The 13,464-nt window shown below is 34.1% G+C and overlaps 1 protein-coding gene across 1 annotated transcript; it reads right to left on the bottom strand.

Annotated features, from left to right (window-relative positions):
• Nucleotides 1–4,281: 4,281 nt before the first annotated feature.
• On the bottom strand, nt 4,282–8,788 carry LOC121256371 (PI-PLC X domain-containing protein At5g67130-like). The gene is made up of 9 exons (XM_041157149.1): nt 8,641–8,788; nt 8,462–8,533; nt 8,231–8,353; nt 7,985–8,122; nt 5,894–5,992; nt 5,481–5,784; nt 5,146–5,369; nt 4,972–5,058; nt 4,282–4,807 (listed from the first exon to the last, which is right to left on the bottom strand). Exons 1-9 carry the CDS (start codon nt 8,644–8,646, stop codon nt 4,646–4,648), a joined length of 1,215 nt encoding a protein of 404 aa, XP_041013083.1. The 5' UTR covers nt 8,647–8,788; the 3' UTR covers nt 4,282–4,645.
• Nucleotides 8,789–13,464: the final 4,676 nt, after the last annotated feature.

The raw sequence follows: 13,464 nt of genomic DNA, 5'->3' as shown, positions 1-13,464 counted from the left end.
CAACAACGTCCTATTGACGTTTTCGTCCACACAAGAAGCAAAATAACTCTATACTCCAAGGAGTACCACTCCTTGGCATATTTCTTGGCATAATTGATTTTTGACCTCTAGATTAACGCGACGTTTATTTTTATTTTTTATTTATTTTTAAAAAATAAAACATAGATTCGAGTGATCTATGGTTTGTAGTCATAGCTAGGTACGATTTTTATATGTATTGATTGGACTAAACCGACTAAACTTACATTTGATTTGATAGAATTTTGCAACAAATGTAAAGTAAAGTAAAAGAAAAGGCGGATTGGTTGGATTAAAGTTTTAGGGATCCGTTTCGATTTGGAAAATGATTGACCCACTATCTTTGAGGCAAATTGGGAGTGATTCAATGTTTTAAATTTTAATTCCTATCATATGCCTTGTCACTTGGAGCCCAAAATCCCCACCAAATGTTATAAATTGTCAATCTATTTTGACAATTCTATCAAAATTTCATCTAATCTATTTATTACAATTTTTTTAAATTTTTACACAAAAAAATACAATAAATAATTCAAATTTTTAAAATTTTAAAATAAAATTATATTCTAATAATATTTTATTCAATTTTTATCCGATCTTATCTGTGTAACCAAAAAACATATTAAATTGTTGAACAACACAACTCTTCATATTAAATTTAATTATTACTTGTTAATGGTACATATTTTAAATAAATTTATGAGTCAACCACTTAAATAATGGTCACTTAAAATATGTATATTATAAATGTGACTGGAGATGATAAAATATATGATGAAAATTGTATGTATTTAAACTATTCGATAATATTAAAAAAATAGTATGAAAGCAAATTGAATTATATGAGTAAATGACCAATTACGAGTGGGGGATTATTTTACAAGTAAGAGATGTGGATGATCTTCATATTAATATATTCTACGGTGGAGGAGGAGTTGTTTATGCTACAAGTTGCGTTGTCAAACTCTAGAATCTGCTTTTAGGCTAGGGGAAGCGAAAACAAAGGATACTTTTTTATTTTTAAGTATTTTATTTATTTATTATTTTTTTGTTGGAAGCACCGTTTTAGAAGGTAAAGGGAAAAATCTAGTTGGCATTGTGATTCGGCCTAAGATTTTCGTCTCAGTGGTCCTGTAAACCAAATAATTGAACCCACTTTCCACGTGCGTGGTCCACACCGCAGCACGTGTCACTTCTCCCGGTAATCTGACACGTTACGAACCCAACGTCCATTTCATCTACGACCGTTTCTATAATTTTATGTCTCTCCACGTGGCCCATTTTTTTCCCACCCAAAGCTAAAACACAAGGAATAGTACATGCGATTTTGACATGTCATTCAGTACAAGTCCTTCGCATTTCTATTGAAAAAATCTTTAAAGTTTTCCTATAAACTAATTTTTATTAAGTTAACACATCCTGTATTTTCTATACCGATTTATAATTAAAAATATCTTTAATTATATATATTTTTGAAAATATTTAATAATTAATTCTTATTATGTTAGCAAGGTGAAAAATGTATTTTTATATCGATATGGAATCAAGATGCATGAGGGGTCTTAGATTTGTTTTGGGTGGATAGCAGCGAACCAATAGATTGCTCATAATTTGTTTTGACATTGACGAGAGGATTGGTCCCAGATCACGCATGCATGCAGGCCAATTGCTTGAGAAGTAGGCGACTGTTATCGAAAAATGTGAATGAATGATGTTCATTAAAAGTATGAGTGGGAAGTGGAAATGTGTACACCAATCACGGAGGAAATTGGTGCTCTTTCATGCGATGAAACTCATTATAATCCAACTATTAATTAAGAGTGCTCATCGTTATAATTTTTATCATCCTTTCATCATTTTATAATATAGTATTAAGTGATTAGATATTATTTATTATATTTTACTTATAAACTTATCATTTAATACCACATTATAAAATGATGTAAAGATGATGAGAATTAAAATGATGAATAAATTTTTTCATTAATTAATTAAGACTCGGGCATTGGTTTATCATGACTTTAGTCCCTGATCATGAATATGCCAGTACTTCAAGAAAAACTTCGATGCACTAATGATGGTAGACATGTGTTTTTAAATGGAATATTCGAAAACTATCTCATACAAATTATAATATTAATAATATTTGCAAAAGCTGCCCGGATTTTTCCTTTTTTATACACATATAATACATATTAAAAAAAAAAAGGGATAGTTAGAATAATCTTATATTTCTGTGGATGAATTAGTGTAGAATAAACTTTACGCATTATATTATTTATTGGAGGCTATAGGTACACGGTTTTGCTGCTGGATTCCCCCCTATTTACCTAATAATCGTATCTGGATTATGCACGATTGAACATAATAAAGAGAATAATAATATGTTTTGATCGCAGTGCGTGATGATAAGGTTAATTTTAAGCCAAACTTACCAGAGCAGGTTCATGTATCCTTAAACCTTGAAGTGCTAAAAACAAAAGAAATGAGGCTGTCTTGAGCCGTGCACAGACGGGAATAATACTACTCGGTTCAGATTGTTTATAGCACAAGTGCTCCGCCTTCCCCTTGATTCACGCACCCCACCATTACATTTGTTTAGCAAGAGGCTTGCTAGGTACAATCGCGTACGTACCAACGTTTACACAGTTTTTTGTATTAAAAAATATAAAAGGAAAAAAAGTTTTGAGAGAGGAAGAAGGTCTTTTGTCTAATAAAAATCATTTTTGTTTTCAATTCGTACTATTTCATTAAACGTATACCTTATATTTAACATTAATACTTAATTTGGTGCGTAAAATCGTTTACAAGAAGACTTTTCTATTTAACAATGCACCTCTTTTCAAGTTTTGAACTGAAAAAAAAATTAAAAAATATATATATAGAGGTGCGTAGGGTTGAATATATAGGGATTGGGGCCTCACTTGAGATAGATCAGAGAATTATTATCTCTCAGCCAAGCCTACTAAAAAATAGGCCCGAAATGCAAGTAGCTTCGCTATGTATTTTGTAATGCAATTTGCAAATAACATTTGGGCCATTCCTATACTTTTTGGGAAACCTGAGGGCTGGGATTGTTGCAGACTTTGGCAAACTTTTCATTCCAGCAAACGTTACAGTGACAAAGGAGGCGAGCGGGCCCTAAATATGGGCCAGAGTTGGAATGTTTTCCATGACAATCCCCCACCCCCGACCGAAACAACGAGGTGCTAATGTGCTTATGTCCAAGGAATTTATTTGGTGAATTTTCAGTTTGCTCACAAAGTCTTTATGTTTTGTAGTTATAAATGTTCCGACTCTCTGCATGAGGATTTTTCTGCAGGGTCCCCAAGCAACACAATGGTGTTCTAATTGAAGGAAGTGTCCATGAATGTGTATGAGCATTCTCATCGGGTTTTCTTAAAATATGTTTTTTCCTAAATTATAAGGTTTGTATTTGGATTTTTTTTTAAATACACACTCTATCCGATTCCCTATTTTAAGGAAAATATTTAGGATTGAGCTATTGTTCATCTCCTAAATCACTTTTTATATATATTTTATAATGAGTGGTTAAAGATATAGAAATAAAATAGTAGAAATAATAAAAACATAATAATAGAAAAAAATTATTTTAATAAAATAGAAAAATGATAGGGAATGAGACGTAGGAGGTTTTTTTAAAGATGAGTAAAATTTAAGAAAAAATTATAAGAAGTGTAATTTCTAGTTGAAATTTAGAGAAAATTATAGAAAATCGAATGAGAATGCACTAATACCCTACGCTAATTACATATCGTATGATAGTGAATTAGATCTGACATTATCTGTAAGTTAAGAACTCTTGCACTTTATAATGATTTAAAAAGACTATGATTCTTGTTTTGATTACTTATTTTGGAGGGCGGACATGGATATGACTTTGGACATTTCTCGAGTGGCGGAGAAGCTCTAACATTAGGCAGAAACGCTTGAAGTTCAATGAAGAGGAGCGTTTCCATTATTTCGACACCGGATGATACGATGTTGTGATCATTTGGACATCCTGTTTCCTCGACACCTTATTTGTTTTGGGTGATGGCTTCTGACCACCAGCTTCAGATTGTCTGTCAAATGAAGGATGGCAATATGCAATCACAATGTGTCAATCTCAAGCTTTATACAGATGAAATTAATAAGATGAGCTCCGTCACTCCGAGAACCATTCCCAACTAACGCACACATGACACAACAAGCTGTTCGATGCCCACGATTATCCTCTAATTTATTACGACAATCACATGATGCCCATCTAAACAAGTCGTGTACTATTTTGATTTTGAAAAAAGATATTTTCCAACTGTAACACTGAAAAGCCAACAGAAAACAATACCTCGAGCAGATTGGCATTTAAAAACTACAACAGAGAAAGGCCACCGAGACAACCACCGCATTTGAACAGGTCTGCGTGCATGACAGCGTCCAGTCTGACAAAGGTGTAATAACAAAACAAAACAAATACGCCAGCTTTTCTTTTTCTTGGTGATCACATGAGTACTATTCGACAATTTTCCAATTTCCAAATGGGTTCGTTATCTTTTGGTTAGATTCCTTGTATTTTCCATGTCATTAATGCAGGGAATGAGCACGGGTGGTAAATCATCAAAATTCAAAATGAGAACAGAAGGGCTGCAAAAGCTGTTCCTAACGTCCATTGCAATTGAACTGCTTTGATATTCGAATAACCAAAGCTTGAGCCCTCCGGCAGTGCTGCTGGTGCAGGGGTAACACGGGCCTCAGGAATGTCGCACACTCCAAAACTCATATTTGCCTGCATGTAATAGTCACTCCATAAAGTTAGTCTTGGCATTTTCTTTTTGACTTAATCTTTTCCTCGTCAACCATTATCTTTAATTATGCTGACAATCTGTACAGAAAAAGAAAATGAGAGCAAATACAGAGAATCGAGACAAAGTAGCACTTGGCGGGACAAACCTTGCAATAGGCAATATTTCCACACCCACAAGTTAAATGACCATTTACCACATCTGCAGCTGCTGCGGCGCCCCCACCATCACTCCTCTGAAACGTTCACATACAAATATTTTTTACTTTTTTTATTTATTATTATTTGCTTAAGCAAGTAGATTTTTAATATATTATCCGTACCTTGTAAAAATCAATGGCAATGAAGTTAGGCCATCGTTTCCCTGACGCTGTAGTGCAGGTGTTCAACATGCTAAGTAATGGAGCTGAATTATCCTTACAAGATTGAGTTACATCCGGAACGTCTCGAAAATAGTTTACTAGGACCAGTGACCTTGATGATGTGTTCATGGCAGATGATTCTGCTCGGTTTGGGCATGAACCAGCTTTCATCCCACTATTCCCATCTGTAGTTTTGATCCACATCAAAATTTTTTATTAGCTCTGGTATAATGGAAAGTCTCATCTCCTCGGCCTTACCCAAATCATAAAGAGGAGGATGTAATAGGGGGACTTACATTGGTTTTCTACCACGTATTTCCACTCATACGCAATCCCTTCAGAAGATGCCTTAGATGCTTTCGAAGTGAAAACCACTAGACGCTGATTTTTCTCGACCATATCGTCTACTGTTGGCCAATCTTTTCCATTTGTGGGCATTCTATTTATAGGAAACCAGTATTTCCTCAAGCCAGCAGCATCAAAGACCTTAGTGAGGCCTTTTGGTGATGTTACGTAGTCTTCAATGAAAATGGCGATGATCTCTGTTGGGTTTGCTGCAAGAAAATCTTGGATCTCTCTGAGAACATTAACGGCTGGTTGCTGGTGTATTTAAAGAGATCAATAAGTAAATGGCTAAAATTAAAAATACAATCCATCTCATGGAAAGGTCCCTCATGTGATTCCCAGAGACCAATTCCTGCACACTTACAAAGGCTGTATAGTTGTAGCACTGGCCACCGAAAGAGTGACATAACCAGATGTCATTGTTGAAATCATACATATCGAGCATTAACCCTCGAACACCATTCTGCCAGAGAAAATAACATTCCCTTATCAAACTAAATTTACATACAAATATATAAGAGACTACAGGAAAAGATTCTCTGACTTATAATAATAAGGGAACAGGTCAATTTTTTGCAATTCCTGAAGAGACGGATTCAAAATGAAAATTGCGACTATAATTTGAAAAATCAATTAAGGTTAACATCATCTGGTAAAGCGTAGCTGCACAGACTTTAAGCGACGGTGGTGAGCAAAATGATTGCTCTGCTTTGGATCGAATAATTTAGTGTGCACTTGTGCCTGGCAGGTGGCAATAAAACACAAACTTGACTTCCTTTTATCGACTTGGTTCAATTTTAATTGATCGTCAACTCATTTATTCCCCGGTAGATATGGCCTATGATTGCCTTTCTGACGAAGTGATGCTTTCATTTATAAACTATGCATATTGGCCATACTTTGGATGCTCAAAGAATCAATTCAGTTAACCACTCCTGCCGTAATGAGATGGAAAGAAAATATAAAAACTGATTTGGTAACAAACACTACGGCTAACTATTTAATCTTGTAGCAGAACAAATACTGGACAAAATGTTCTTGTCGACTACAACTACAACTACAATTTGCAGAGTTTTTCCTTGTATTTTAGTAAAAGTCTTCGATATCCTCATGGTTATGTTAAAGTTGTTATGGAAGCAGAGGAAATAATCAAAGTCATCTCACACCTAATGCATGCCATTTCATTCTGCCGAAAGTAGGTAAAAGGTCTCTCTCAGCATTTGGCAGGCCTGCCGCCATCATAAGTACATACATTTTTGCCAGCAAGCAAAACTTTGAATTTTTTGCATGCAGCACGTTTTTTACATTATAATGATGATTCTTTCTTTTTTTGATTTTGGGTTCTTTTAAATCACTTAAAACTCTTTCAAGGGCACCGGTGAATGGTGATCTTCAGTACTCTTTCAATAAAAACACTAATCTAGAGTGTAAAACCAAAACATATACTAAACTAAACCAGTGACATTCCACAAAACAAATCATCTTGTCCTAACTGATCGTTTAAGAAGACGGCCAACTTCAGTCAAACCCATTAACTATTTCATGTAAACAATCCTGTTGATCCCTTTGTTTAGAGAATTCGTTGATCAAAAATTAGGTGCAAGTGCTAAGTTCAACCCTAATAATTTATTCCCACATGCAAGACATTGTCCTAGACCCCACAACTACATTCAAGCACAAGTCCTGCTCAGAGTTTATAGTGGGACTTGGGGAAGATTTAGACGGTGAGTTTAGATAAAGGTTGAAAGTTAAATTAAATATCATTCGAATATTATTTTTTAACATTATTATTATTTTAAAATTTAAAAAAATTAAATTATTTATTATATTTTATGTGAAAATTTTAAAAAAATTATAATAATTATATGAGATAAATTTGAATAATTTTCTATCAAACCGGTCCTATTTCTTAAAAAAGAGGCAAAACGCCACGACTTTCCAATTTCCAGATCCCAAAAACCATTCTCTTTTCTCGAAAAAGTGAAAAAAAATAGAAAAAAATTACTTTACCTCTACGCTTTAACCACTTCATTTTTTACAGCTGGTTAAATTTTTTTTTTTATTTAATTATTAAAGAAGTGATTTTAAGTGTATTAGTATTTTTTTTGAAAAAAAAAATATTTTAATATATTAAAAAATGTGAAAAAAAAAAAAAAAATCTTTGGGCGGTATGCCCAGCGGTCAACATGGCGGGCACAGTAGCCGCACCCAAAAAATTTACCCATTACGCGTATCTTGTTGTCTTTCGAACCGATACAAAAAACTTTACTTTTGCCCACAGGGCCGCGAGGCATTGAATATAATGAGAGAGAGGATAACTATCCACCTCCCAACTGCCTTAAAAATCCCATTCGGTGTTAAGTGAATTTCGCCTCTCCTTTTTTATTTTTTCTCTTCTTCTCCTCCGAAATTTCCCACAGAATTTAAAAGAGATAGAGAGAAGGAAAGAACATACTTTCAGCTGACTGGTAATGGAGTCCTGCTGGTTCGTGGGAGAAATAATCACAGAGCCCGTAGCCGACTTCTGTCCCAGCATCGCAAATGCGTTGTGCGTTGTCAGCCACGAGTACCGATTATACGGCAGCCCCTTCACCTGTATATTCAAAACGTACTCATATTCACTCCTACCGCCGAATGGCACAAACAAACTCTAAAAACGAACGAAGAAAGGCAAAAACAGAAATGGGGGTATGCGGATCACCTTCGAAGATGGACTAACAGGTTGGATCCGAGTGCATCTTGGCCGTACGTTTCCGTTTGCGACACACGTCTCGCAGTGTAAGCCTGAGTCACAGTTTCTGTCTGCTACGCACGTTTGTCCCTCCTGTTAACAAAAAGATGAGAAAAGAGATGTTAGAAAAGAACGGAATTTAAAAGAAGTTATCAAGAAAGGTTCCGATAAGTTTAATTTCTTCATCTCACAGTCGAATACCTTCAGAGCAGTCGAGCAACTTAATAAATCATGAGCTATCAAGGCGAACAGAGTCGCAGCGAGAATGAAATTCTGCAGGAGACGACAGTGTAAGAGTTACACCAGACATGTCACGAATCACGATACATAGGAAAGCAAAAAAGTAGCCATAGAAAGAGCCGGGAAGAATATGTTCGTACCTTCATTGCTCTGGCGTGCGCGCGCGCGCGCTCGCTCGCTCGCGAGAGAGAGAGAGAGGAATGTGTTGGTATCTTGATAAATGAGGTTTGCCCTGTGACTCGATGATTATGAGTGTGAAGAGCGAGGGGAGGGAGGGGAGGCGTACGTGCTATGGAGTCCGGGGAGCGAAAGTATAAAGATAGGATAAAGTTTTTAAACGCTTTAAACATTTTTAAAAAACATAAAAATATCACAAATTCATTTAAAAATATTTCTTTAATCAATAAATAAATAGAATTAAAAACAAATACCGAAATTTTTTTGTAGGAATAGTATTTTCCATAAGGATAAAGTTTTTAATATGGTACGGTTGCCATTTACACGTTAAATGGGATTTTGTCATATTCTTATGATATAATTGATATGCAAATTATTTTTATTAAAAAATAAGTCTTCTATCAGTATATATATTATTTTTATAATAAATATACTTCTTATTTTATTATGTATATTGATCATTGAGTTTATTAACTTAAAAAAATAAAAAATCATTGAATATTTGATACATCTGCATGAATACAATAAGATGAGGATTTGAAATATAGCATAAGTTTGTTAATTTAAAATCAATACTTATAGATAAGCAATGCCTACGTGAGATTTTAAAAATTACGAAATTTAAAAATGTTCTCATGTTGTTCGCTAAAAATCCGTGTGTTTTTTAATATTAGAGTTTCTGTTGGCATGTTGTTATCCGAATGGTCAAAATCAAAATATCTTGACACTTCACCTCAAAAAAAATGATATGATTTGAGGTTATGTGAACGGCACCACCATGCACGCTTTTATACCAAATACAAAAGATTGGATCTTTAACAATATTCAGGGAATTAAGGGAAAGCAAGCTAAGTAGCGAATGGCGTCCAAGTCTAGTTAGCCGTTTTCTTAGTTATTTGATCATCCACATCCAAAAAGAAAGAAGTTGCTTCCGCAGAAACACAAACAAAACAACGCGGCACGGCAAAGGTTGCTTTGCTTTGGAGTACGTACTGTCTCTCCCACGCGCCGACCGATTCAGACCCATCCACCTGACCCGACACACACAATTCATTCGATCACTGATGGGGGCAGCGGTGAGTACTCACAACTCATCAACACACCACGACAACACAGTGCCTGCTATTATTATGGGGGAGGGGGCCATGCAGCAGCATCTTCCAGCTTTTTCATTTTTGAATGCTTGCTTCCAACAAAACAACCTCTGAGCCTCCTCTTCTTTTTTAGCCTTTTTTTTGTAATTTTTCCTGAATAATAAATTCGTGAGCCTGATATTATATTTCTAACACCCAACAAAGTAAATGACCATCTGCTACGTCCATGGATTCCACCATCGCTACTCTGAAATGTTCATGTTCATATATATATATATATATATAATTAATAATTATAATGTTAAGATAGACCAACCTCAAAGCATCTCCAACTCTAGCAAATAAGAAAGAAAGATTTTGGGCCGGACTTCCGGCATCGGTGGGCTCCCTAAGCCTAATTTCCTAACATCATAAGTCTTTCCCATTCTGAATTAATTACAAAAAAAGGACAAAATAATTTAATCATTTTTTTCGTCTGGCTCGGCGTGAAGAGTGGTGGGGATGTCTACTCAGATATGAGAAAGATTGATCACCCCCAAAAGATTGAGTGATCAGAGAATAAACCAAGTTAGTGAGGCCCAACCCATGTGATTCCTGTTGTGGGCCTTTTGGGTTTGTCATACCTGTCTCGATTTATGAACAAGTCGTTAATTAATGCATCTTGTTGTATCGACATATTATGCCAATTAATAAAAAGATAATATTTTTTTATTTTTTAATAAAAATTATAATAAATCTCACAAAAATAGTGTGTTTATTTAATATTATTCTCTTATTAATTTATAAGTCTACATTATCAAGTATTATTATTCCTAATGCTCCAAAAACCCGTGACCGTACATACAGTTTACGGACAGACATGCTCGTGTACTTTTTTGGGTTGGACATTACTGTGTCTCACATTAATCAATAAGTGTGGGCCCCCACCCCCAACTTCTCAATAATTATTTCAAATTTCGAGTCTCACTTACCCCCCAAGTCTTCTGCAGACTGCTTGCATAGGAAACAGTGCAGTAATACGAAAGCGGATCTATTTTTGTTTTAATCACTGCAAAATGTTATTAATACTTTAAAATTTTAAATTTAACTCAAGAAGCTTTAAATACGTCATATATTGATTGGATCAAACTTCATGGTATAGTCTTACAGGAAAAAAAAAAAATCTCGATCAAAGTGTGGAATTATTTATTAAATGGTTTTATGTATTAAATGGAAAAAATTTTGTTCAAATTCTTACTTGAATAAAAGGATATCAAATAAAAAGAAAATTGACTTATAAAATAGATCTTATAAATATTCATATAATCTTTTAGACAATATTAAATACTTAATAAATATTGTAGAATTCGTGTCTCTATTTCTTCCATTTGAGACATTTTTTAATAAAAACTTGAGACAATCTATATATTTAACTGACATCATTATTTATAATTTATATTTCACACACTATTTTTAATTTCCACTCCAAATGAAAATGCTAAACAAACTGATTCATTCTATCGATAAAACCAACTGATTTTTTTTTTGTATTATTATTATTATTAATGATTAAAAAATTGACTATTAGTGAATTTATATATTTATTTTTAAAAATTATTTAAAGATATTTTAAAATATTAAAAAAAATTATAAACAAAGTGATCAATCTAGTCGGTTGGCTTTATATGTTCATTAGCAGCATTGTCCTTTCAACTCATTGAGAGCATTAGCATTGGATTATCTAAATGCCAGTCAAATGCAAAATTTGACTCATTTTACATAAAATTACTTGCATTAGATTATCCAAATGCAAATGTATGAATTTTAGCTACATTATATTATACTCGACAATCATATATGACTCTTTACTATACAAAGACTAACTTATTTTTCATTGAATAAACGTCCCGTTTGGCCTCCCTCTTTCCCTCGAAATTATGTTTCCCAACCGAGCTTCCTTATTCTTTCCCAAGTGTCCGTCCTACTCTCCATCTCCTCTTCACCATTTTCATTCCATCCAGTGTCCATAAACCTGTTAAAGGATTTTTCTCATTGTTCTAGTACTTTTCTCATCGTTCCATATGCATGTGTACTTTTCTTTGCTTCATTTATGTTTTGGGCATTTTCTCTTGATTTTGGGTGTTCGTCGCACGTGGTCATACCACTCGGTTGCTAACTCTCTCATCTTCCCTGCATCAGAATTGACATCAATGGAGTGAATCTACATCTCAGTAGACTTGCTTGGTTTTTTGCCCTAGAGTCCATCCTAGTCTTGTATATTTCAACCCAAAAACTCTTGGGTAAAATTTCTTGCTAATTCTTCTTGATACTCACGAATTGGCTTTTGATACTCGTTTTGATTCCCTGATTTTTATAGACTAGTGGCTGGATAGTATTTTTGGTTTTTGGTTTGTGGTTCGTGCTTTTTGGTTGGGTCGTGATTTGTGATTTTTCATGGTCAACTGTGCTAAATCTGGTTCTAGCTCATAGGCCTTGCTAAGATTTGGTAGTAATGTGCAATGCTCTCACAAAAGTTCACCTTATCATAAGTAGTATTTATTAAAACTTCATCACTTAATTCCAACCCTTCTCATTTCAGAGTTCCATTGAACATGTTTTCTAAACCATTCATTAACTGATAAACATGACCCAACTAGATGGATTCTCATGCTTCAAATTGTACTATCTATTTCCTACTTGTATACAAACTTTTAAATTTAGTCTTAGAAATGGTTGCAAGTAAGCAATGATTGTTGCTTCAAGAGTATGATTGTTGTCTTAGCATTATTGATCCTGATATGTAGCGGAAGCAGAGCCATTAAATGATCCTGATTGTTTATTAATCACTTTGAGTTGTTGTTGGATTATGTAATTATTACTAGTGTGGGGTTGATATAATTCAGTGGCATGGAATTAAATGAAACTTAAGTCCTAGATTGTCATCAAACATAGCAGCATAGATTTTTCTTAAAAAGTTAAATATTTAGAATGACTTGTATAGATCTTGTGTATTTGTGGCTATGCTTTTTGTTTTTTTAATGAAAAAATTCAATGACTTGTTAAAAATAAGAAGAGAAATGTTGTTGCTCTATTCTCTCTGTTGGTTAATGTAGCTCTGCACTTGATTATTGATGTGTGGGAGTAGGAAGAAAAATATTGCTGCCTCATTCTCTCCGTTGGTTAATGTTTGCTACGTCATTCTCTTGTGATGTTTTGAATTTGATTTGAACACTCATTTAATTCTGTGCTGCCTCATTTAATTATGTCTCTTAATTATTTTGGTTTTGTTTAAAATTTGTATTTAAGTTTTATGATGAATTTTAAATTATTCAAGGATGAATCCTTCATTTGATGCGGATACCTTCTTCACCACTTTATTGCAAAGTGGTAGACAAGGGTAAGGCAACACCCTGTTCAATAGCATACATGATAATCTGGTGGTCCAACCATCACAAGCTGAAGGTGAACAAAGGTTACACACTAAAAAATCACAATGAGGTGTGTCTTTCAGCACAGAAGAAGATAATCTCCTTGTTTTAGCTTGTCTAAACATTAGCCTTGACGCTATACATAAGACTGACAAAAAATCCACACAAATATGGGAAATAATTTATAAATACTATAATGAGTATAAAAAACCAAACACTCCTAACCATTCGATTGCATCATTGACTAATCGATGACAGTCCATCCAAAAATGCACAAACAAGTTTT

This window comes from Juglans microcarpa x Juglans regia, chromosome 3D, assembly GCF_004785595.1.
Source record: "Juglans microcarpa x Juglans regia isolate MS1-56 chromosome 3D, Jm3101_v1.0, whole genome shotgun sequence".
Lineage (NCBI taxonomy): Eukaryota > Viridiplantae > Streptophyta > Magnoliopsida > Fagales > Juglandaceae > Juglans > Juglans microcarpa x Juglans regia.
This window is presented reverse-complemented; position numbering and strand designations above follow the sequence as displayed.

What these genes read in the sequence shown, in the direction of transcription:
- LOC121256371 (XM_041157149.1), bottom strand. An exon ending in CCATTACCAGTCAGCTGAAA is followed by an intron (nt 5,993 to 7,984) that starts GTATGTTCTTTC and finishes TTTCTCTGGCAG; the next exon opens with AATGGTGTTCGAGGGTTAAT. An exon ending in GCTACAACTATACAGCCTTT is followed by an intron (nt 5,785 to 5,893) that starts GTAAGTGTGCAG and finishes TAAATACACCAG; the next exon opens with CAACCAGCCGTTAATGTTCT.